The sequence below is a fragment of the Crinia signifera genome, chromosome 7, assembly GCF_055691185.1.
Source record: "Crinia signifera chromosome 7, ASM5569118v1, whole genome shotgun sequence".
NCBI lineage: Eukaryota > Metazoa > Chordata > Amphibia > Anura > Myobatrachidae > Crinia > Crinia signifera.
This window is the reverse complement of record NC_139223.1, coordinates 70663492-70690945: the sequence shown is the minus strand read 5'-3', so window position 1 is coordinate 70690945 and position 27454 is coordinate 70663492. Positions and strand designations below refer to the sequence as shown.

Genomic DNA, 27454 nt, shown 5'->3' with positions numbered 1-27454 from the left:
CCAAAAAGGCATACTAATGGGTCTAGCTCTGGTAACGTTGGGGCTGTTATACGTACATCTCTCCAAACCTCCCTCCAAAAAACATATACAGTATATTAGAGCATTCCCACATCATATGCCAAAATACAGTATTTCCCCTTTGGCACCTAGGGCATTCAGAGTTTTCTCTGAGACCTGCCTTCATGAGTGATGCCGGTGTCCAGTATACCCTGTGTAATATATAAAAGGAAATCTGGCTGAATCTAATACATGGAGTTGTATATTCCTGAGATTCCAGCATCTGATTCCACACCTCGTCAGTCACCGGTCCTAAGTCCTTTTCCCATTTCCTCCTCAGTTTTTTAATTTGATCTGGCACACCTTTATCATTCATTTCCGTATATAATGTTGACATCTTCCCCTTCCGCCCCAACCTCAATAGCAGCTTTTTTACTGGTGAATCTAAGATTACCGGTGGTCCTTCTGGGAACTGGGCTGTTATGGCATGTCTTAACTGGAAGTATCTAAATAGTGCCTTGTTTGGAACTCCGAATTCATCCTTCAATTGTTGGAATGCCTTAATCTTGTTTCCACTAAATATCTAACCCACTTCTAGTACACCCTGATTAACCCATATATTGTCCTCTGATAGTTTCTGTAATTCCGGGTATCTATCATTACACCAGATTGGAGTGGATCCATCCATAGCAGACCATTTGTAGAAGGTATGGGCAAATTTCCAAACCATTAGGGCCTGTCTAATTGTATGTGGAAACCTGCCCGGTGGTAAACCAGCTAATAGAAGTTGGAGGGGGGAAAAGGAGACAGATGAAAAATTATTCACCTGCTCAGCAATCAAACCCATCATTGTTGTATCCAGCGTACCTTTTACCCAATCGGACAAATACACCAGCTGCGAGGCTACGTAATACAATCTCAGGTTGGGTAGCCCCAGACCTCCCAGTCTCTGCGTCTTGTACAATGTCTTAATTGAGACCCTGGCTGAGCCATTATTCCAGATGAATGATAGCATTACATTTTCTATCTTATTAAATATTTGCTTAGATATATATATTGGGGAGTTCTGTAGCACATATACAAACTTAGGTTGTATAGCCATTTTAACCATATTGATACGGCCCAGGACCGATAATGGCAATTTTCTCCAAGCCTGCGCCCTTTCTCTAAAGTTTGCAGTTATCGGATCTACATTCTGTGATACATAATCGCCCAACTGCGATGTAATCCATATTCCTAAGTACTTGAATCTTTTTGTCCAAATTAGGGGTTGGCTCATCCTATCTATTTCAGGGATTTTACCGGAAATGGGAAAGATGTGTGATTTCTCCCAGTTAATTAAAAGCCCAGAGAATACCCCAAATGTTTCAATTAACTGGAGTGCAATTTTAAGTGAGCTTTCTGTATTTTGCAAAAAGAGCAGGGTATCATCTGCATACATGGCCACTACATCTTCGACTCCTCCAATTTTAATCCCACGAACCTCCACCTTGTTTCTTAATAAACATGCCATTGGTTCAACAGCGATTGCAAATAAAATTGGGGAGAGGGGGCATCCCTGCCTCGTCCCTCTGCCCAATGAAAATGCTTCTGACGTATATCCGTTTATTGTCACTCTTGCTTTTGGGGCTGAGTACAACAACTGTATAAGCCTTATAAACCGTGGCCCAAATGCAAATTTTTTAAGTACCCCCCACAAATATCTCCATTCGACCAAAGACACCACCACTGCCCCCGACCCTGCCGAATCCCCCCTCTGGAGATGACAAAATAGCCTACCTAGATTCTGACTAGTGGATTTTTATGGCATAAAGCCCGTTTGGTCTGGATGTATTATAGACCTGATGCTTTTATTTAGTCTGGCTGCTATCACTTTTGCTAATATTTTTATATCCGTTGTCAATAATGAAATTAGACGATATGATTCCGGAATCGTGGGGTCCTTCCCTGGTTTTATTAGTGCTATAATGTTCGCTTCCAGCATAGATGGTGGGAGTGACCCCCCCCCCCCCCTCGAAGAAGGTGTTAAATAATTCTAGTAGATATGGAGCAAAAAAGCTCTTTATACATGATTTATACACCTCTGCTGGAAGCCCATCGCACCCAGGGGCTTTTGACGTCGGGAGTGCCAATATGGCTGCTTCTATTTCCTCCATTTTAAATGGAGCCTCCAAAGCCTCTACCTCTGCATTTGTCAGACTGGGAAGGTTCACTTTCTCTAAATAATCCCTAACTTGTTTATCTGAGTATGAGGCCCTAGATGTATATAATAAGGAATAAAAATCCTGGAATACTGCTGCTACCTCGGCCCCAGAGTAACATATGTGCCCCTCCGAATTCCTTATTCCCTGGATTATGTTGCTACTGGCTAAGTTGGCTCGTGACAGATATGCCAGATAACTACCATTCATCTTGGCATGTAGATATTTCTCATGCCCGGAGAAGAGAAGTTGGCGCCTAGACTTTTCGAATAGATAATCCACCCATTTTTTTTGCGCATCTTGCCATAATATTCTATCCTCCAGTTGTGAGTTTGTAAATCGAGACTCAAGCTGCCTGCTAATAGTCTCCAACCTTTCTTCCTCCTTTCTACTATTTGTCTTGTTTTGGGATATATTTTTGATAAAAATGCCCCGTAGATATGCTTTAAAGGCATCATGCCTTATCCTATGATCTGTTCCTATTCTATTTTTATTCTGGAATTCTTCGCATAGTGGAACCACTTCATGGCCCTCCCCCATTGGGGTCAACCAGAATGGGTTAAGTTTCCACATTTTCTTACCCTGATCCAAATTCACCCCTATGATGAGGGACATGGGGTAATGATCCGATATTCCCCTTGAAAAATAATTTATCTCAATTACATCCGGAGTCAAATCAGGGGATAATAGCACCAAGTCTATTCTAGAAAGAGTGTGGAAAGCTGCTGAATAGCAGGAGAATTCTCTAGCATCCCTATTTCGCTTTCTCCAAACATCCACTAATCCCATTTCTGACACGAATCTTGAAAATTTAGTAGGGAAGGGTGTCTGGGCACTTTTTAAAGTTGTTTTACGCCATCTATCCAATTTACCATCCATAACGTTATTGAAATCCCCAATGCATATTATTGGGGTCATTGGCGACATAGCAATAAATTTAACTGCCTGCCGCATAACTTCATTTGTATATGGTGAAGGAACATACACCGCTAATATATGCAGCAATTTACGATTGATATAGGCTCTAAGAAAAACATATCTCCCAGTTGCATCCATCGCGCTCTGTTCTAACTGGAACTGAACCGTTTTTTTAATGATTACAGACACCCCCCTTGCATTGCTAGAGAAGGTGGAGTTATACAGATGGCTTACCCATGGTTTTTTTAGTGCTAATACCTTGCTACCAACCATGTGTTTTTCAAAAAAGCAAATTATATCAGATTTATATTTCTTTATTTGTGAGATAACCAATGACCTCTTAATTCTATCCCCCATCCCTCTCAAATTCCAACCTAATACATGAATTTCACCTCTCCCCATCTTCCTCATATCTAATCACCCAACACCGGGAATAACAACAAAAATGTATTGATAAAGAGAGTAGGAGGCAAAAATAAAAAATAAAAAATTTGCAGGGATCCCTCCCCCCCTCTAGAATAAGTATTCATCTCCCACATCCACTCTATAGCTTCATAGTCCCCTTTCCGCCTATTACAAACTGTATATATCCTCGTTTGTACTGTACTTTTGGCCTCCCCTTCCTATCCATTTTCTGTACATATTTCCTTCTGTTCATAAACTTTAACAGCCTATACTTATAACCCCCATCAAACAAAACCTTTAGTATATCATAAACCACATTAAAATTAAACAAACTTAGATATAAAAAAAAATTAAACAGGTAACACAAATTAACTTTTACATAGGGGGATAAGGGCATACAAATACAGCCCCTATGTTATCTGCAGTAGGATCTCCTCCATTTGCACTTTATATTGGACCCGGATAAATACTTCTATCCAACGGCGGGTGTGAGAGCAAGAGTAGGAGAGGGGGACAAAGTACACTATCCCCATCCCCCCCCCCCCCCCCCCCCCACCGGATGCGGGAAGAAGCAGACAATACACTTCATTTCACACTAATTGTTACTATATCTTTCGATGTAATCTGCAATACAGTCAACATTTCAATGACTGCCACTTGGCTGTCTCTCAAGCCAGTTCTCTGCTTTTTTTGAGGATGTGAAAAAATGGGTGGCATTATCATATACCACCCTTAATCTGGCCGGAAACAGCATTGAGTACTGAATGCCTCTATCCCGCAATTTTTTCTTTATTTGTATAAATTGCGAGCGGTTCTTCTGTACTTCTTGAGCAAAGTCTGGAAATACCATAATATTTTGTCCATCTATTTGTAGGGGGCCCTTTGCATGGGCCAACTGGAGGACTGCATCCCGATCTTTATAATGTAGGCACCTTGCTATGATTGTTCTCGGGGGGGCACCAGGTGGCAGTGGGCAGGCCGGAAGTCTATGCGCCCTTTCTATGGAGAATTGGGGGGTGAATGCTACTCTCCCAAACTGTTTAATAAGCCAATTCTCTATAAAGTTTTCTGGAGAGGCACCTTCTGCTTTTTCGGGTATTCCGATAAATCGGATATTATTGCGCCTCAATCGCCCTTCGATATCGGTCATTTTGGCTTGCATATTATTTATTTGTGTAGACATTTCTGTCACTTTTGTCTGTAAAGGAGTTGTCACATCTTCTAGCGAGGAAATGCGATGTTCTGTCTCCGTTACTCTATCTCTTATTTTCTGCATATCCTGTCGTACTAGTGATACATCCACCTGCACTTGCCCAATCTTTTCCATAACTCTCTGTTCTGAGATTGCTATGGCCTGCAGGATTTGTTGAGTAGAGTGCTGTGGATCAGAGGGTTTAGGGGTGTCGCTTTCACTACTGAGGTTGACAAACTAGTATCCCCTTGTTTAGTTTGTGCAGATCGTGTATACTTCTCCAGTTTTGCTGCAGCTGCCGCAGCTGCTGCTGCTGCTCCTCCTTTTACCATTTTAAGTTCCTGATATATTACGCACAGTACAGCAACCTTGCCTCACTAGCACCCAATATTGGGTATATAAGCCACTAGAGTCAGTACAGTTTGCACAGTATATGGCAGGAAGATACAGTTTTATTCCTTGCTTACAAATCGCTTTAATATGCCCTTTTAACTTCTTGCGTAGTGAGTGACCTTATATCACTATCAGGGCTCCTGCTCTCAGTGTAGCTTTATATTTAGACTGCTTCAAATTTGGGACCCAACCAGCCACTACCAACACTTCCCCTCCTGTGTTCTGGGGGCCCAGTTTCAGTGGCCTCAATCCCCCACCTCCTGCTCCACTCTCTCTGGTGCTGCCCCTGCAGCTCTTCATCAAATACTTGCGTTTTGATGCCTCAGCCAACAGGGTCCACAGGGATCTCAGCCACCTCCTCTGCTCCTTCTCTAATTCTACCTTTCAGGGCAGCGTTCTTTATGCAGCACGGCCACAGCCACTGGGTCTCAGTGTTGCTGGGGACGCAGCCGGAAATGACCCGGCGCGACTCAGGAGTTAGTTCGGCGAGTCAGTCCCGGTGCCTCACTCCGTCCTCCGGGTACGGGCTCTCTGGCTCTCAGGATCTCTGGCTCTCCGGCGCACAAGCCTGGTCTGCAGCACGGCCACAAAGAGTACAATCGCCGGGTCTCAGTAATGCTGGAGACACAGCCGGAAATGACCCGGCGCGGCTCAGGAGTCGATTCGGCAATTCAGTCCCGGCGCCTCACTCCGTCTTCCGGGTATGGGCTCTCAGGCGCACAAGCTCATGGCCAGCTCCGTCTTCTCCCGGCCTCCTTCTCCGCCAGGCACTTTCTCTAATGGCTTCCAAGGACCCCTCGACTTCAAGGTATCTCCCCCACCGTTGCTCCACTGCTCACAGGTTCATCAGGTCACGGGATTCACCATAGGATTTTTTTTCCCCTGGAGGAGACGCAGCTCGTGCTGCTACTCCATACTGCTCCTAACCTAATTCGGAACAATTCTATTGTACATGACAACTTTTGTATAAATATGTTGAACTATTTTTCATTTTCCACAGTACATGCTACCTGCATGAAATCTTAAAAAAACTAAGGGACATGCAAACATACAGTATAATCTATCGCATTGCTAAGTGATAAAAAAAAAAAAAAGAATTACCTCTATCAGCTTTCGTTCGTATGAACTGGCTAACTCGTCATGATCCACCACTGGTTTTACTTCCGGGATAATTTCTCCATCGATGTTGCGGAGGTTTGGGATTGCTATTAAAAAGAGAAGGCGATGTATTAAAAAGACATCAAACTAACAATATTTCTGACCATATAAAAGTTCATGGTTAATACACATTTTAATGACAGTCAACAGACTATGAGGCCACATACGACATTCATGTACATTTAAAAATACTTATTGCTATTATAAATGTATTCTAATATTTACACTCAGATAACATTATTCAGATCAGAAGAAATGTTATTTAATTTGGTAATACAGGTAGGGAACATTAAACTTGATTGAATAGATTGATGTATAGCTGGAGAGACAGTGGGGCCTATTCAGACCTGTTCGGATGGGCTACAAATCCGTAGCCCGTCTGATAATCGAACGACTGCGCATGTGTTCAGTACTCTGTGCGCATGCACGAGACATCCGCCTGAAGGCAGCGAGTGGAGGCCAATCCCTCTGAGGTCTGACGTCCAGTCGTTACTTCAATTACATATTTACATCAAACGGACCATTGCTGTGGGTCGAGTCCTGGCACCACAGCGGAGATCAGCAAATGAACCTTTTCCTATTTCACGCATGCAGCATATTGGCAAGTCCAATTGACTATAAATCTCTGGTTACATGCACAAAAACAGAATAAAGTGATACTACATTTTATAACTAGATTGTTTTTGTTTAATGTTTCTTTTTATGTTTGATATAGTATACATTTCAGAACTGATGCTAACTGTATATGCTATTAATTGACTGGTGGTCACCCAGTATTTTATAATATAAATAATTTTTTATTGAAATATTTAATCATATTTAATAAAAATATTCAATTAAGTTGATGCATGTGCGTTTATTTATGGTGCAATTATCTTAAATTAACAGCGCGGTGCTTCCACTATTCTTTTCCATAGCGAGTGGAGGCTAGCCTTTGATCGCTGCTCGCAGGGTGACTGACACATTGTGGGCATTTTGGGGTGTGCAGACAGCATTTTCTGAGTGTTCCTCGTCCATCGAGAGGGAAGGTTTCTGACGTCATTAGCGGCCTCCTTCTCCCCACTGCCTTAGCAGCACTGAGCGAGTCCTGGAACACAGCGCTGTGAGAAAATCTTTGGTTGGTAAATGATTTTCCCCCATGTGCATGGCTGTGCACGGGTTTTCAGCTTTTCAGCTGTGCACAGGGGCGGAGATGTTTAGGGGGGGTGCATCTGGCAGGGTCGCGGCTATCTGCTCACTGGGCTGCGGACACTCGCAGTCCGACGAGCAGGTCTGAAACAGGCTCAGTGTACTGCATTCATAAATATTCATTGTTTTTTTTATTCCTGGCTTTATCTTTAGATGGAAATGGAGTAAGAATAGAGGTGTCAAAACTACCTATACTGTACACTGCAAGCCTGTACTGCACAATCTTAAGGTGAGCACAAACTGTGCAGTTAAAGAAATCGGCGGAGCCACGGCACGAACATTATAGTCCTAAAACACTGAACAATATCATTAATGATACTGTTCAGTGACGTCACCAGGACTTCCATCAAAACATGCAGCCGCTGACGATATTGTCAGAATGAGATGCACGCACAGATGATGGAGCATAGAACAATTACACTCAAGGGCCAAAATGAGCGATATCGTTCGATATAGCACCCAGTATGTACGCACATTTAGTTTTAGCCAAGCTCAACTTTAAAATGAACATCTCAAATGGCAGAGGTGCCCATACTCAGTCCTTGGGGATCCATTACAGTGTATACATAATAAAAAATTATTATGGAACTGAAAGAATACAGTATATCAATAATACAGTACAATAGAAAAAGAACATAATGTGGTCAGTATGTAAGGATCAATAAAAACATGTCTTACCAATACAGCAGAGGTATATGTTTTCTGATTATTACACTAAAGTAAGATACACACAGTAATGGAAAACTAATTTCCTTTGGTGAAGCGAAGTATTGTTCGGGAAACATACAAAGCATTTAAGAAAACAATATGAATGTAACTAAAAGGGAGGAGAGCCTGTTGCAAGAAGTTCAACATAATATCATGACGTTAACGAAACTTCTCTCAATTAAGTCATAATGGGCAAAGAGAGATTTCATTTGAGGTAACCACACATTGAAAATTCTCGAAAAAAATATAGAAAGTGACCTGTGATGGCGCTATGCTGCCTATGGACTGTACAGACCCCCAGCTATCACCCAATAACTGAAAACACAATACAATACACAACAATTGGGGATTTCCAACCACGGGCGCAAGATGGATTTGTAGTCTTATGGGTCTTCCTGAATTCTCCTTGGCAATATCTCGACCATATAAGGGAAATTTAGAAGGAAAGATGGTGGTTACTACTGACCATCATAAAGTCCTACTACAGTGAACACATAAGATATTTTTTGTAAACAAAGGAAGCGTACCCTACTTACAGTAGGAAGGGCAGCGTAAATGCACGTAACGGTTTCTTTATTCTTCTTTTCTTTCTTCTTAATTTTATTCTTTTTCCTGTTCTCTTTCTTTCTGGGGACCAACTTTCACAATGTACTCCTCAGTTGTGGTTGAAGGTGATGAATATTGTGGGAAAAATATGCAATATGTATGGTTAGTAACCATACATATTGCATATTTTTCCCACAATATTCATCACCTTCAACCACAACTGAGGAGTACATTGTGAAAGTTGGTCCCCAGAAAGAAAGAGAACAGGAAAAAGAATAAAATTAAGAAGAAAGAAAAGAAGAAGAAAGAAACCGCTACGTGCATTTACGCTGCCCTGCCTACTGTAAGTAGGGTACGCTTCCTTTGTTTACAAAAAATATCTTATGTGTTCACTGTAGTAGGACTTTATGATGGTCAGTAGTAACCACCATCTTTCCTTCTAAATTTCCCTTATATGGTCGAGATATTGCCCAGGAGAATTCAGGAAGACCCATAAGACTACAAATCCATCTTGCGCCCGTGGTTGGAAATCCCCAATTGTTGTGTAACACATTGAAAAATGTATTCACATTTTTTATCTTTGTCCAGGGACATCTCAAGCCAGTCTATCTGGAATAGATAGGAGACTCTGGGAGCAGTAGCAGTATAGATAGGGTGTCCGTGGAGATCCATTGGGACAAAATCTGAGCACAGCAGCTGACAGTTTAGATAAGAGCAGTCTATCTCCCAGTGGAAGTCTCTTTAAAGTAGATGGTGAGTAGATATCCCACAAGGCCCATTCAGGAGTAATAATTTGCCAAACATTAAGCCAAAAACTATGTACTTTGGGACAACACTACACACAGTAAAATAAATCAGCGTCTGGCGTCGCACATTTAAAACAGTTAGACTTGTCAGAATTACCCGTTAGCATTCATCTTGTAGGAGTATAATAAGCCCTGTGCAGTAATTTATATTGCGTTTCCATATACAGATGGAGTAGTTCCCATCGGAGCTGCTTCTGGCGATAGAATCGCCATCCGCCAACCTGCACCAACCGCTGGAAGGAGGCATGTGTGCACGAGATGCTTGTGCGCCCTGCCAACAAAGCCCTCCACTGCATAGGGTGGTATTCAATGTGAATACCGGTGAGGTGCAGCGAATTCTGTTTAGGATTCGCTGCACATTCGCCACGTTCCGGAGCCTCGCCGGCTCTGGTATTCAACGAGTCAGGGGCTCGCTGCCCCTGACCGGCGAATATGAGCTCCTGCGGTGAACGCCGCAGGGAGCCTGAGGACGGTGGCAGGCAGGGAGATGGAAGTCTCTCTGCCTGCCCCAGAGCGTATGTGGGGGGGAGGTGGTCTCCCCGGGTGCCAGGCAGCACAGGCTGCCCCCCGGGGGTGCCAGCAGGGGACCGGGTATATTCACTACACCCGATCGTGCATATGTAACGATCGGGTGCAGTGAATATATGAATATCTAATGAGCGGCTCGGCTCCGGCGCCCCTGCTGGCTGCTGTGTAAAAAAAAAATATATATATATATTTTTTTTTAATTAAATATATATTCATGTGCTTACAGCACATGAATAAAAATAGCATGCCCCTCCTCAGAATAAAATTCCTGATTTTTTTACACCAAATGTAAAAAACAAAACACTTTATTTTAAAAGTTCACATTTCACTTCACCATAAAAAGATAGCGATTGCTACTCGGTGAATCATGGCGAAAAAAACCTTCAAATGTATTCGCCATCTGGTCATTGAATAGGGTGATTCACCGTTTTAGTCAGAAATTCGCCAAACAGCACAAATTCGCCATAAAAACATGGCGAATCAGGCTCATTGAATACTGCCCATAGCGGTAATTGACTGCTAGAGTGTAGCTACGTATACAAGGTACATTTACGCCTCCCATAGCAGCTGATTGACATGATTTAAACATAGATATTTGTGTTTTTTCCCTGCTTTAGGGTCTTTCGATCCAACTCTTTCATCATGACAGGCAACATCATGACAGGCAACATTTATGTCAGCTTCCCGCCCCGGCATCATGGATGCAATAGCATGGGAACACCTATCAAACGCTGGGCGCTCCCATGAGCGCTCCGTTCAAACAATCAGCAAACAATAAATTGGCTGCGCCCACTCACAAACGGAGCCTGCGTACAAAAATATCATTCCCCTGTGCGGACAAACAGGAGAGCGAATTAACTAGAATCAGACCCATAGTAAGTATAATGCAGGATTGGTGCAGGCATTTTGGATAATAACTTCCATGGGTGGTGTATTCCACCTTCACAAGGTACAAGGTGAAGCAGCCATCTTGGGTGCACTGTGTAGGATTACCCTGGGTGGAATAGGTTACCTCTAGAAGAAATTAAACAAAATGGGTTATTGCAGCATAGAGTTGGGTCCCAACAAAACAGAAATAATAAAGACAAACTGTGATAGGATAGGGGTTCCTAATCCGAAATGAAATAATGAGCAATTAAATATGGAACAGACAATCAACATATATATGGGAATATCTTTTCACTGTGCCTTTAAGCGGAATACATATATAAGAGTTTTAATTCTAACTAAAAATAATTGAATAAATTAATAATACAACAAATCATAAAGAAAGGAAAATCAATCATACATAAATCATACAAAATGACAATAAAAGTAAAGTCTCAGTATAGGTGACAAAGGTTAGTATTCCAACGGCATTAGTGGTTAGTATTCGAACTTTGTTAGTAGGCCAATAGCAAGAGAAAAGTCTATCCTTGAATTATTTGAAGTATATGAAGAAAAGGAGGGATAAGAGTCTTATTAGGACCATGCAGGTTAATGGTGGATGATCTGTTAGTACATCAGAGCAATCCCAACAAAACAGTCAGGTCCATGTATTTTTCATCCCATCCACAAGTGCACCAGATGAAGCAAACAAGTTGGGTACACTATAGAGGTTACACCGTGGCCATATAAGGACTCAATGCAGATACGGGAATGCAGATACCGTAACAATGTGAATGAAGCACATACTGACATGCAGGAACCGGTCAAGGCAAATCGTTATTTTGAAAAAAACATAAATGTCCTGATATCATGGGTGCAGAACGTGTACATTGTCATTATCCTATACATTCTCCCTTTTAATGAGAAATGGAGGCACTGACCATAGATTCACATTGCTACTTATTATAGACATTACAATCTCCCTTTTAACAAGAAATTAATGGACCAACTGCACGTGCCTATCATTATTAATTACAGCTATTACCAGGATTAGAATGATAGCTAGAATTTTGAGAAATATATACCTAAACAATAATGGTAACTCCTAGGGTAGCGCAACTACAATCTTGTATAGGACTTGAGGCTACATTATATTTTAGCCCTACGGTTGTTTCAATTAATGCGGAGCTTAAGGGTAAGACTTGCAGAGAATTTTGTATTGCACAAATTACAGAGCCCACTGCAAGACACATTGAAGACATGCGGAGGAAAAAATGACGATGCTGTAAAGTCTCTATGGAATTTGACACTTTGTTGAAGACACTGGAGGCGAAAAAAGAAAAAGAGTGAATAGTTATACATCCACATGTCTTACAAACTGGCAGTTTCCTTAACATACAATGGCACCCATCAGTCAGGTTTCTTATCCGTACCATCCTCTGCACTAGAATGATACAATTATGTAAGGATAAACTAAAGCTTTTTGTATGTTTCAGTAATCCAAAACCAACTGGCACTCAGGTATTCGTTTTCCACCGTTGACACATTTTATACTGAGATCTTCATTCAAATTGTGTGCCCAGCCGAGGGTGGATGGTGTACACACCCCTGTGTGTAGAGTATGTGGGCATGTACCAGGCTGACTGTTATATCACTCAATGCTATTTATGCTCCTCCACAGCTCTATAAATATATACTTCCTATGTGCGTCTTCGTGCTTGATATTACAATATACAGACAGCTATTTAGCTAGCTAGCAATTTCTGTTTTAAAGGAAGGTACTTATGTAATATCTGGGCTCCCGTTTTTCTTATGAGACCGCATCCCCTCGCGGGGCTCGCTGCGCTCGCCACGCTTCAGGCACGGTGGCTCGCTGCGCTCGCCACACTATATAAAATCAACTCCATGCGTAGTTGGATAGTAGGGGTATGAAAAAATGGGGTGCATTTAACATGGGAGCCCAGATAATACATAAGTACCAAAAGGAAATATTACACACTCATTCTTGCCTTGTTTTTAAACCTGGTCTCTGGTATATAAAAAATACATTTGTGTAGCTGTAGTGAATGCAGGCGTTGCCATTGCTATGGGACCCAGGGGTTTGGTGGGGCTGGTTCACTTCCACCCAGGTCAAAAAGTTGAAGAAATGAGGCACTTTAGTGTGGCACAATGTGAATTGGAGTGACAGTGTCACTGTGTGGCATAATGTAATCTATGGCACTACTATGGGGCATAACAATTTAACAAAGCTTTAACGAAGGCACTACTGCTGCAGAAGGGTGTCTCTCAAAAGACTTTGAAGCAGGGGACCGCAAAGTGCTTGCTTCACCCATAGCAAGAGGGGAGGTAGATGTAGAATAGTGGTTCCCAAACTCAGGGGTAGATTTATCACACAGCGCTATGGGGCATATGCGCTATCCCCGTGCGCTAAAGCAGGGGATAGCGCTTCCCCTCATCTATCAAACCCGCTGCTCGGGTACTTTAACAGCGGCGGTGCGGGGCAGGAGGGTTAACGTGTAAGCGTTAGTTTCTGCAGAGCTCCGGGCTAATACCTTATTTATAAAGCTTCCCCCGGGCCACGCGCTCCTTCTTTGCAGTCCAGTGCATATCGCCAGAATTTTCTGGCGAAGCGGGTCTCCTGTGTGCTGTTAGCCGCCGCTTGTTGGTCTCCGGGGGCTTCAGATTAAAACTGCGCATGCGCCGGGTACACAGCAACCCCTGCGAACATTAACATGCGCATGCGCAGTTTTAATCTGAAGCCCCCGGAGACCAACAAGCGGAGGCTAACATGGAAAACTGCGCATGCGCCGGGTACGTTTTGCGAGAAAACAGTATCCGGCACATGCGCAGATAAGACAGACGGACAGCAGCGCACAACGTTATGGGAGGCAGCGTATCCCCGGCAGCAGGGGATAACGCACTCCCATAACGAAGCCCACTCTATTGATAAATTTGGGCGAATTGCAGGGGAGCTTCACCACGATAAAGTGGTGAAGCGAACCTGCGCCTATAAGGATCAGTACGGCACTATTAATAAATATACCCCACTGTTCCCAAGGAACCCCTAACAGTTCACGATTTCCAGGTAACCCAGAAGGTGCACGGAGCATCACCAACTGTCACATTTTTAAAAAACCACAGGTGACCTGGAAAACGTGAACTGCTAGGACTTAGTTTGAGAACCAAAGATGCAAAAGTTGCAGGGGGTATGGCACCACAAATGATGTCTTCATCTCTTGCTGTGCAATGTTGAATCAGGAAGTGGAGGACAGGGCCACAGAGGTGCAATTCCCTGAATAGGCAGAATCCAAGAAGAGGATCTTCTTTGAAGGGAGCGTGGGAAAAATCACCCAAATTTGACTAACTGCACTGCAGTAGCCCTGCCTCCCACTGCTCACTCTTCCAGATGAGTGTTGAGCACCCCCCCCCCCCCCCCCCCCCATAGACTATGCAATTTCTCTGAGGAGAGATGTCACATGCGATGCCCCTTAAACTGCAGGACGGCAGGATCAAATACGATATATCATACACAGTCCACCTGAATACAGTGTATCATATGCATTCCCACTCCCTGCTGCCGTGAGGCCATTCATGTCGGAGGTCGGATGTGCAGTAGGTCTGACCTCCAACTTCACGCATTGGAAGTCAACCATATGCAATTTGGCCACTTTTCATCCCGATTTATTGGAATCGCACTAGTGTATATCTAGCTTTAGGATTGCCCAACCCTGCTGGTGGCTGATCTACTTACAGGACTATGATGTTCTTCAAAAATGTTTTGTACAGTTAAACCAAAAATAATACTTTACAGTATGTTTGTACTGCATTTATATCACACTTGAAATATAGTAAATGATAGCAAATAAAAAAGAATAATAAACTTGATGCACAAGCTTAAGCTGTTGTGACAGGGACAGCATACGTTCACGAGATCAATGTGAACTATACGAACCCGGGTTCAGAGCAGCAGCAACAGGATAATTAGTTTCCTAGGCTGATGTGATCAGGGTTTGGCCGACTAGCAGAACCTGTAGCTTTCTGTTAAATCTGTGTCCAGGGCAGCTTCACCTCTGGCACACACCTACGGAATCGGATCAAACACACCGCCGGTGCTAAAATGCATCCACAATGTGCATTCCGATAGATTTTATGTGCAGGATGTTCAATCTCTAGGGTCCGACCCAATGCGCACAGGACAGTGCATTGGGGTGGAGAGGATGTCACACTAATCCAATTTGGGCCGATTTATCAGCCTGATCTGTCGGGATCGAGTGAAATAGGCCCAAATTGTACTAGTGTATGGGGGCCTTAAGGCAACACTGCCTGATAATTTAAAGGATAATGCCATGGATAGTAAAAGCATTGCTTTTTTAAAACATAAACACGATCAGAAGGCTTCAGAAATAAAACCACATCCTCTTTGTATGATCTATATTTATATATAAAAAAAAAAAAAAATAACTGTAAAAAACTTTTTAACAAAACTCTCCCCAAAATTATGAATTGTATGCATAAATGATGTAAATAATCCCCTAATCAGTATGATTTTATTAGCAAATATTCATATTTGTTAATAAAAAGGACATGGAGCCAGATTTAAATAGGTGTTCTTCACATAAAGTACTTGCCAATTTTGTGGACATTTTTGGAAAAATATTAGCCAGCTAAGTGGGTAAAAACTGGTACAAATTGAAAACGTGTTGTTGCCCTTAGCAACCACACAGGTGTCCACTCTCATTTTGAAGAGTAGTTTAGAAAATGTAAGAAACTGCTTATCCCCACAAATTCCAGGCTGTCCCCTTCCTCAGGCACATAACAGCTGCATTTCCATGGATACCCGACAGTAACATCTGCACATGCAGAGAACAGATATCAGTAGCACTGGTTTAGACAATCCTAGTGCTACAACAATCCCCAAATAATAACAGGAACCATAAAACTTGCAGATTGCACATTCTCTGCAGATAACAGTATGAACACCCTGGCTTGTGAAAAGATGAGTGCATAAAAAAATGGAAAGGTCACAAAGAAAGTAATAAAACTGTTCCAAGTAACCTTTAATGCTAATGGCATCTTTCACATTTATCTCCGGAATAAGGCTCAGCAAGCTAAATGTGGAGCAGACCAACAGTTCAGAGGATGTATGCCGTCAGATTGTGGGAAAAACTGACATTTTCCATCTGGGATTACACATGCATCAGTAAAATCTTTCACCGGTATGTGCTGCATGGGTATGGCATATTAGGTCGGCAATGTCTACCTCGACATGCACAAGATCGACAGTAACACAATTTTAAAACAAGCAAAATGTCAACACAAAAAAATGTTGACATGTGTTTTTGTAAATTTTTTGTGTCGCCATGAAGAATAATCTAAAAAACACTAATTGACCCTTTTAAGTATCCATGTCGACCTTTTGCTTGTGTCGACCCTTTGACCATAAGGTGTTGACCTACTGTCCAACAGAAAAACAGCAAACATCACCATCTACTAATACACAAGTACAGTACCTTATACACAATCATTGGTTCCCCTCAACCTCATTCTGTATAGCAATGCATGCCTCACTGATACTGTAGTGTGGTAAGGAAAATCTGTCATACCATTCAACAGAGTAACGGAGGATTCCTAGCTTGGAGTTATGCAATATCACTCAGCCTCCAGGAGCCCCCAAGGCAAGTTTGCATTTTGCTCAATTACAAAACCAGAACTTGTTGGCACTGTAAATAGGGACAGTTTAAAAAAAATTATACCAGATGTAAAATCTGAATTACGCTGCGTTCTCATTGCCGCCCCTGCAAAATCCCGGGTTTTTCTTGCCGGATTTTTGGCAGGGCACAGAGCTTCTCAGCTCAACAGACCCCCTTCATACTGCACCTCAGACCCGTGAATTTCCTGTGTCTGCCCCTTTCACACTGCTTGCCATGGTCTGCCTTCCAACAAGTGTGTGGAATTTGATTGGGTGTTGGGAAATTTGTACAATTTGCTGTGATTGGCTGTTTAAAAACCAGCTTTTATTGGCTGTTTGTCACATATCACATGATTACATCCCCCAATGAGCTTGTTTTTTTGGCATCATGTGTGAAAAACACGGGTCTGTGCTGTTCACACTGCCGTACGTACACCCATGTATTACCCAGGAAAAATCCTGCAAAAAACCTGTGTCTAATTCCCAGAGCATAACACCCAGGAATTTCACAAAGACCCTTTCACACTGAGACAGGAAACGGGAAATTACTGCTTGCCCTGGCAAATACCCGGCAGGGCAGTGAGAACGGGGTATTAGAGTATCACGTACATCATTACTTGAAGTGAATTAGGAAGTAAAGTCTAAGACATCCCAAACTCCTAAATGTTTTGGCAAATTTGTTAGCACTGGGTCGACACCACTAGGTAGACAGACAGCAAGGTCGACATGGGTCAAGGTCGACATGGGTCAAGGTCGACAGGTCATTGTGTCGACACAAGCATTAGGTCGACATGGGCTAAGTCAACAGTCAAAAGGTCCACATGGGGTTTTTCACTGTTTTTGACCTGAATGTCGACACAGTCGACATGGACACCGTTTGCAGTGCACCTCTTCGCTCGCTATGCTTCGGGCACGGTGCCTCGCTACACTATTTTATTCTCCCACCACGACCTAGTGGATGGAAGGGCATGAAATACCACCTGTCGGCTCAAAAAACTGAAAAACCCCATGTCAACCTTTTAACTGTCGACCTAGTCCATGTCGACCTAGACACATGTTAACCTTGATCCATGTCGAACTAAACCATGTCGACATTGCTGTCTGTTGACCTAGTGGTGTCAACACAATGCTTTTCGACCTAGTTGGTGTAGACCTAATTACCGTATCCCGCAGAATTTGTGATTTTCTGGCCATTTGTCAGATGATATGAATGATAACTCACAAACTTTTCTTACACTCATGGTTAGTGGTTGGGTGAAGCCATTTATTGTCAAACAACTGTGTTTACTCTTTTTAAATCATAATGACAACAGAAACTACCCAAATGACCCTGATCAAAAGATTACATACCCTGGAGATTTTGGCCTGATAACATGCACACAAGTTGACACAAACGGGTTTGAATGGCTACTAAAAGTAACCATCCTCACCTGTGATCTGTCTGCTCGTAATCCAGTGGGTATGTATAAAAGGTAAGTGAGTTTCTGGTCTCCTGAAAGGCCCTTGCATTTTTCATCCAGTGCTGCACGGACGTGTCTGGATTCTGAGTCATGGTGAAAGCAAAAGAATTGTCTGGAGGGAAAAGGTAATTGAACTGTATTAAACAGAACCATGATTAAGTGCCCCAGGCATGAAACGCATTGGAGGAGACTGACAGCAAAGCACACAAGTCCAAGCCACCAGAGAACAGCAGCCGGAAACACGATCCCCGAATCCGGCAGTCGCCGCACGGGACTCCGTCCCAAAGAGGGAAGCCGCTACAAGCAAATTCCCGGCTAATAGTAAGGGAAAGGTAGTTCTTGTAAGCACATACAAGTGTATTCAAGGCTTGAAACAGGACTTTGCACCTTTTCTCAAGAAGAGCTTAAATATTGTCAATTATTTTATTGACGTTTTATTAATTTTTACTTTTGGAATTGCATTTTTTTTTTCTTTTTTCTTTATATCCCTTTCCATTCTTTAATAGTGTTTTGTTTTTCATACTTGGTACTGTAGTATGTGACTTCCCTCCAAAACAGCCAAAAAACAACTGGGTGATTTGCAGTTCTCATGTGTGCCCTGTTGTCTGGAATGGATAACCAGGACTGCTGATTGTGGACTGAACAAGCATTTCATGTGTTACACAGCACAGTGTGGTGGCAGACTCTAGAGAGAAGTTTCACTGCAGGAAACAGTTACAGCACTGCCTCAGTCTCTTAGCATAACTCATCTCTTTTGTAGCTTGTTTTCCACAACCTGCTTACCATGCACACAGAGTAGTATCATCTGACCGCACGGTGTGCTGGGATTAGGTTTTTTTTTTCACAGCTTACATTTTACAGGGAGGTGAGCACATACTTTTTACTAAAGGCTAAAATGGATATTTCATACTTTGGAAATAGATTTGTTGAAATGCTAGCAAGATGGGCATTCTGAATGACATACAACAATAATTTACACTGCAAAAGTGGTCAATTTGCAAATGTAATAGTCCCAGTTTTGTTGAGACATTGGGTCTAATACAAATATCTATGCATATGCCCTCACAGTCACTATTTAGTACGCAGCGGTACTGCAAAAATAAGCAAATGATGCAGTTACCGGGATTTGCATTAACCCTTTTGAGTACCAAGTGAATCTGTCAAAATTGATGTGAAAATTGCCAAGCAAACGTTTTTATCCATCATGATTACCTGTTTTTACCTTGCATAGGAAATATCTTTTTTTTTTTTTAAACAATATTTTTTATTTGAATTGATATAACAAATGTGAGCGACGCTGGCATGTTCAGCCGATATTTTGCAAATCTCTCAGAGATGTTGGCATTTTTAGCTGATTTTTTTTGCGCATCACTCAGAGATGTTGGCACTCAAAGGGTTAAGGTGCCCATTGGAAGCATCTGAGATATGTCAGTAGTGTACGAGGAGGAAGACATTGGACGCATATAAGTCGATAACTGACGTTTCTCAGTATCCCTATGGTTGCGCTGCATGGCCGTAGGAAGTAAGACACTGAAGCCATTTTAACTACATAGGGGATCACAAGTTGTGAAACGGTTAAAAAACACATCTGTATTTCAGTGTTCACTTCTCCCAGGCCAGGTGACAAGGGGGCTCAAAAGCGACACCCTTCCTGAGCACTGAGGTTCAGAGGGGCACCAAGAATCAGGGGCACAAAAAACATGGCTGCAGTGCCTGTTAAGATTTTATACACTCCATGGACTCACCAGTTAATATTAGGTGGCAAAAAGCATTCACTCCCCAGTGGCAATGAGCATTTAACTCCCCCTTGGCAAAGTACATGTAATCTACTGTGGCATCGAGCATTAAACTCCCTTGGCATTGAGCATGAAGCCCCTAACAATCAGCATGTAGATAAGTGGCACTTATGTGGCATAATATGTAATGAGCATTAAGGTGTGTGGCATAATGTGTAATAGGCATCACGGTGTGTGTCAAAGTGTGTAATGGGCATTACAGTCTGTGGCCCAATGTATAATTGACATTACAGTGTGTGGCACAATGTGTACTGGGCATTACGGTGTGTGGTACAATGTGTAATGGGCATTATGGTGTGGCACAGTGTGTAATGGGCGTTACGATACATGCCTCCTATTTTAAAGTATCAATTAATACTCCATCCACATTGCAACTCCACCCACAATATCCACATGAGAGGCGCTAAAATCTATGTTTTCCTTTGTAAGAAAAAAGTCTTGGCTGGCCCTGCTCCTGTCATAAGTTCATTGCAGCACATGCACTGTGTTAAAAAAAAATTGCATCTGACTCAGCCCATTTGTGTTTAAAGAGGTATGGGTCATTAGGTCAACAGTGTGTAGATCGACAGTTAAAGGGTCTACATGTGACAAGGTCATCATGAGTTTTTCAAATTTTTGTAGTGTATTTGTCGACACCGTGTAAGTTTACTGATGCGCATGCCATGCTTCGGGCACTCTATGCCCGCCGGGGTGCTAAAGTATGAACATAAAAAACTCATGCGACCATATTCATGTAAATCTTTTGACTCTGTAGACCTAAGGCATGTCAACCTTTTTCCTGTGTCAACCTATTGACAAATAGGGGTCAAACTTTTGACTGTTCACCTATTGACTGCATACTGTTTAAAGAGCTGATGAGGAATAGATGGGGTTATTACCAAATCACATCAAAACACGCTGTCACTGGCGTGCCATTTTAACTGGCCCGGGCTGTCAAGGGAGCCCAGCGCTGATGGTCCTGTTAAATTCTTCAGTTTTCCCATTCACCCGTTACTAAGTGATTCATTGTACCATTGCTCAATCTTGAGTTATTTACATAAATATCATGTTTCTTAAGACTTTTGATGAGACAAGGCGGGCAGGAAATGCCTCTCTCAGCCAGCATAGAGATAGCACTGCTACCAACCAGAAGAATCAAGCTGGTAGAAACTTTAGTATGTATTTGCCATACTGTTTAACTGTCAAAAATAATGTGTCTGTATGTGACATGATGCCCACACTAATCATATCAGAGAGAAAGCTTGGTACAGAAATGGATCTTGGGGGTGAAGGTGTTAAGAGATAGCTGTATCCAAGAAGACCAGACAGTCCTTGCAAACTGCGTTGAGCTGGGAGATCTTCCAAAGTTGCCAACGCAACTGCCTGTGCTGCCAAAGTGCCAGATGCTCTTCTAAGAAAAAGCTTATTTCCCAAATCTTCAGCTGAAAACCTGGGGCGCTTTTTTTTTTTACATCCACTTTGAAATAGCTGCAGTACAACAGCCAGAAAAAGGGCAGGTTTATGTGTGTTGATACCTAAGCAAATGGAGACAAATTTAGACTCATTCCTAATAAATGCCCTGTTTAGGAACTTAAAAAGCTGTATAACTTTAAATAGCTGTTTTCTGGTGGTGTTGTTGAAACATGTTACACAGAATAAATAATTCCACAAGGTCTTTAGGATAAACAGTTCTCAGTTCCGTGTTGTTAGAAGCACAGAAAGTAGAGTGTCAGTGGAGGTGTCATGTCCCTTGCCAAAACAATTACTGTATATGCAGAGTCGCTTTAAGACAGGAGGGGGCTCCTGTGCAGACACCAAATCCGCCCCCTCCTCTCAAGCGGTGCAGTAGGCTCTGGCATTGTGCTATTGCACATGCGCGAAACACTGGAAGATGGCCACGGCGGCCATTTTTTCAGTGATTTTTGACACTGCTTAGCCAGCGCCGGGCCAACGGAGACGTGGGTATAATTACAGGTGTGAGGTGTGTGGGCCCCCGCTGGACCCAGGCGCCTAGACACCGTGCACCCATTATTAATACGCAAGTGCCTATGTGCAGAGCATTAACACCATTTCACAGGGTATAGGTCATTAGGTTGACCAAACTAAGGTCCACATACATTGGGTCGACCACTGAAGGTCGACAGGCCTAAGGTCACAGGGTCATAAAGTCAACTTAGGTCGAAAGTCAAAAGGTCTACATGGGTTTTTCACGTTTTCTATGTGTAGAAGCCAGAGCCGTCAACACAACACAATCTATGTCTTTATGTGGTACGTAGGATTACAGTGGAAAGGTGCGTACACACTGAATGACTGGATCACTGATTTTGCAACTTCTGACGGGTCGGAACGACAAGATCAATATGTTGTTCAGTATGTCAATGTGGCTGTGGATGTGTGCTCCCGCCCGCTGTGACATCCGTCTTTGCCTGTACTTACAGGATGATAGAGGATATTGGTAGTGATGCTGCAGATACCAGGTACACACAAGACGGTTTGCGGCACCAACGGTATCGTTAACGATATTAGTGGCATTGTCAGACGAATTATCTAGTGGATACACACTGACTGTTATTGTTTATGGTATCATTCAGTGATGTCACCTGCAACCCCGCTGAACATGCCGTAGTTGCCGATATAGTCAACACTGAGCTGCAAGTTCAAACAACAGTAGGTATTGTTAATGACTCACGGGAGTGCACATTGTTAACGATAATGGGGGAAATTTATGAAGATGGGAGCTCTATTTCACATGGGATGTTGCTATGGGGAACCAATCAGATACTATATGTTATCTTGTAGCAACATCCCATCTGAAATAGACCTCCCATCTTAGTATATTTCCCCCAATGAGTGTACACAGTTTTTTCTAGCACTCTGCACTTTCAAAACCCATGCCATCCCTTTTTCTGGCCAGGGGTGTCGCTCTCTGCTGTGGTGCTTCTAGCACATTCTGGTCTGTATCCCATAACTGAGTTACAGACCACATTGTGCTAGAAGTAGGGGGAAAAAAGAAACATCCCTGGCCGGAAAGAGAAACTGCACAGGTTTTGAAAGATGCAGTATTCTAGAATGAACACTAAAACTTGGATAAATAAAAATGTACATTAATCAAAATATACATATGCATTAATATGCTTGACATGCTTTCTATAATACTGCATGTTTACACTTAATACATTGGTTTAATTAAAAAAAAGTTTAGTCTGTAGATTCCAAAATATAGTGGATCAAAGTGATGACAGACAGGTGCCTTCCAGTAGCCTGGTATTCCAAAGTTTATAGTGCCCCAGGCTCTTATCAGAAAATTGCTGGATGCAATTTTTACTTTGTCAAAGCTGATAACAGGGTAACAGATGGAGAACTACAGTATATGGAAGCAGATGTAAGATAGGCACGCAGGAACTTGTCAAGTTGTCTGGTATGGCAGGTAAAAAGCTGAAGTTTGGGGCAGGCAGGGGCAATGCTGTGCTAGGTTTTGACAAATCTAATTTAGTGTGGTTTTTGCTAAAAGTAAAGAAATACTAGGTGCTTGTATAAGAGGGAGGGTTGGAGAGGGTATGGTATAGAGCAGTGGTTCCCAAACTGTGTGCCTAGGCTCCCTGGGGTGCCTCAGGACACTTGCAGGGGTGCCTCAGGTTGGTGATCCAAGACCAAGTCACATTATTTATGAACAAAACCAGTTCTGGTGACTACCAATCATAACATTTGTGTACAAACAGAACCCTTTACCATATAACTGAACCAAAGGATCACATATAAACACAATTCATTTAAAATTAATTTAATTTTATATTTTTTCTAAAAAATTTTGGCCTAGGGGTGCCGTGAAACAAAGCTCTTGTATTCAAGGGTGCCGTGATTCAAAAAAGATCGGGAACCCCTGGTATAGAGGTAAGGATGGAAAAAGTGAAAGATTATTGGAAATAAAAAAGATACTAATAGTAAAAATAAAATAAATTAAAATATAAATTAAAATAAATTAAAATATGCACAAATGTTTTACACTATTTTGGAAAGGTTTGGGAGGGCAACAGTCCAGTTAAGCAATATTTCTATTTGTACCAATACCACTATTTATAACAACGTGCACATCAGAATTACTATACACCAGCCACTCATGGGGGGTTATTCTAGTTCATTCTTTCTGACAAAATCCTTCTTAGATGGACAAAACCATGTGCACTGCGGGTGGGGCAGATGTAACTTGTGCAGAGAGAATTAGATTTGGGTGGGGTTTTTCTTCAAAGTGAGATCTATATTGCAGTGTAAAATAAAGCAGTCAGTATTTTCCCTGCACAGAAACAAAATAACCCACCCAAATCTAATTCTATCTGCACATGTTACATCTGCCCCCCTGCAGTGCACATGGTTTTGTCCATCTAAGAAGGATTTTGTCAGAAAGAATGAACTAGAATAAACCCCCATAGTCCTGAGCGCAGGTTACCACCACTCTTTGTATAAAGCAATATTTCTAGCTCGCCCTAGCTGCTAACCTGATCACAGGTGAACACGGCAGCGTTTTGCTGATCAGCGTCTTCTGTGTGTGGCGGGTGGCTTGGGGTGACGTCACCCGATTCTCCTCGGAACTTGTGGCGTTTAGCTGGGGCGGATAACAGCGTTTCCCCCTGGTGCCCAGTTGTCCCTCTTAAGTACTCAACGCGTTTCACATCCAACAGGATGCTTTTTCAAGGATTTATTTCAGTTCATCTTTCACTTTCTATCCTTACCTCTATACCATACCCTCTCTAAGCCTCCCTCTTAAACAAACGCCTAGGATTTCTTTGCTTTTAGCAAAAATCACACAGCATCCGTTTCCACTCACTGGGCTGCTCCACCACAAGCGCATAATCGTTTGGGAAACTCCCTAACCCTCTAAATCTAGTTTAGTAACAGAGAGGAAAGGTACAGTATAAAGGATGTATAGAGAGTGGTTGTTTTGTCCTTATACAAATAATCTTAATACACCATGCAGTGGGAGATATCTGGTGCGAGTGAGTCTTTTTGCGCAAATGTGAGTCTTAATGCATCAAAACCACTGCACTGGTACATTTGATATGCAACACCTGTATATCTGTGAGCTACTGAGTCTGACCCTGTATAAAAAGGACACTTGTATACAGAATACAGAACTTGGCATGAAAAAAGCCATGACCTCTACATTACTATTTATTTATTAACAGATTCTTATATAGTGCACACATATTCTGCAACGCTTTACAGAGAATATTTGAACATTCAAATATAGTCCCTGCCCCAGTGGAGCTTACACTCTATATTCCCTACCACATGTACACGTGCACACAGACATTCTAGGGATAATTTGCTGGGAGCCAATTAGCCTACAAGTATATTTTTGGATTGTGGGAGGAAACCGGAGCACCCGGAGGGAACCCAAGCAAACATGGAAAGAATATACAAACTCTGCACCGATAGAGCCATGGTGGGAATCGAACCCATGACCTCAGTGCTGTGAGGCAGCAATGCTAACCATCACACCATCCCTACTGCCCCGTACTGCTACATTATAACACTTTGTACACAGATTCAAACTCAGTGGCACACAAATATACAAATGTCACACAACAAAAGAATCAGTGCAGTCTTATGATGTGGTTTTGTAGCATCGCATTGCAATTAATAGACGCATACACGCAAAGCAAATACAAAAAAGATGCTCAGTGCACGACAACAGGAATAGTGTATGAAGATGCATCTGTTGGTCATTCCATCTACAGTCAATAGATCGACCACTACTGGTCGACAGGGCATAGGTCGACACATAAAAAAGATCGACATGTCTTAGGTCCAGAGGGTCAAAAAGTCGACATAAATAGGTTGAAATGAAAAGTGTCAACCTATATGTTGACATGGACACCCTATAAGTGTATCGCTTCTCTCGCAATGCTTCCACCACGATTATAACCTAACTCTATGTCCACTTGGATAGTAAAGTATGAAAAATCACCTATTTTGGAAAAAAAATATGAAAAATTGAATTCAATCTTTTTCATGTCGACCTTTCCATGTCAAACTTTTGACCATGTTGACCTAAGATCTATGGCATGTCGACCGTTTTATGGTCGAGCTGCCAACCGCATCCCTCATATCGGACAGCACCTATTTCACGCATTTTCGGATGGGACTTACGGAAACGGATGCTAAATTTGTGAGTTAATGTCCGTTTCTGCAAAAGAGACATCAAATGCTAACTCAATCTATTCTGCCACAAAACGGACATTGGGGGTTATTCTAATTTTTTCGTATATGCGTTTGCACAGGGGACAAACGCATTTCTGCGCATATGCACGGTGCAGCCACGGCAAACAGAGTGTTCACTGGGCACACGCACCCAAGATTGCAGGCGGGGGGCCAGGGGATTCGCTCATGGGAACACCCAGCGTTTCATGGGCGTTCGCATGAAAATGCTGGGTGTTCCCATGGAAATCGAGCGGGGACGCAGGTGCGGACAGCTGACATCCTCGGATGTCAGCTGCCCGCCCATTTCCTGTCGCGTGTGCAAGCAAATCTAAGTGACCTGAGAATCACCTAGATATACGTGCACTCTCCACATCATTCAATGGTCGGCAACTATCAAATAATGTGCTTGTTCCGGCATAGGCTGTGAATAGGGGGGGGGGGGGGCATACCGGTGAGCGAATTTGCAGCCTTGCGAATCAACAAGAATACGGGACAATATTTACGAGGATTGAAAATATCATCCGGAATTAAATACCATATTAAACTTTCCAAAAAAATGACTGCTTGATAACGCTTTAAAAAGTATGCAAGTGCGCTTTGTTAATATATGGGAAATGAACCTGCAACAATAAAACATATCCCCTCCTCACTACATGTATGTTATGCTTTCGAGGCTAATATAAAACAACCATAAGAGAAGTACACACTATACAATTTGCGCTAATATGCATGATAACGATATCAAATTGCATATCGCTGTGTGTATCCACTATATCGTTAACAATGCTTTTCTGTGAATCTTTAACAATAATCCTTATTGTCTGAACATGCAGTCAAATCTGAGGATTGTCATTAAATTCATGTTCAGATGGGGGTCTCGCTGATGTCACTGAAGGAGATCATTAACAATAACGTGTTTAACCCCTGGATCGTTTGTTTCGCGGCACCACCGATATTCTTATTGTTAAAGTTACCATGTGTAGCCGCATATACAGAAGTATAGTGTGTATGGTGCAATAGAAGCTAGGGATACAGAAAGAACAATATTGTGATATAAAACTCCTATAGAGATCTCAAGCACCGACACTTAGAGAAAAAAAATGGCCTTCAGCTACAAGCACTCCATAATAATGTGTAACAGCACAAAACACAATAGACATAACATCAAACCTGCTGTACAAGATAAAGCACAGATAAAGCACAAAACAAACAAGCATCAGTGCCCATCCTGCTCCCCACAAGAGATACACAAAAATCTTCATCCTGACAACTAGGATATTTGGTTAACAAGACCTTACACATCCGGATCTTATAAATAAAAAAATAGCCGCAGGTTTTGTACTTGGTATTTTCCTAAAGCCAATTTTGTTTTTTTTACACATTCAAGGCAACGTGTCAGAACTCCGGAGATCAAACTGCTTAAAG

At 42.3% G+C, this 27454-nt stretch overlaps 1 protein-coding gene and 1 non-coding gene across 3 annotated transcripts in view; one reads left to right on the top strand and one right to left on the bottom strand.

Annotated features, from left to right (window-relative positions):
- SNX29 (sorting nexin 29) overlaps positions 1-27454 on the bottom strand; it is a 522757-nt gene that overhangs the window by 316321 nt on the left and 178982 nt on the right. For both annotated transcript variants that reach the window (XM_083153313.1, XM_083153315.1), the window contains exon 15: positions 6208-6311. In XM_083153313.1, coding sequence (XP_083009439.1) covers positions 6208-6311 — 104 coding nt within the window. The remainder of the gene's footprint in view (positions 1-6207; positions 6312-27454) is intronic.
- On the top strand, positions 8674-9081 carry LOC146025504 (small nucleolar RNA snR86). The gene has a single exon (XR_014454166.1). It is a non-coding gene; the product is annotated as a small nucleolar RNA snR86 (small nucleolar RNA).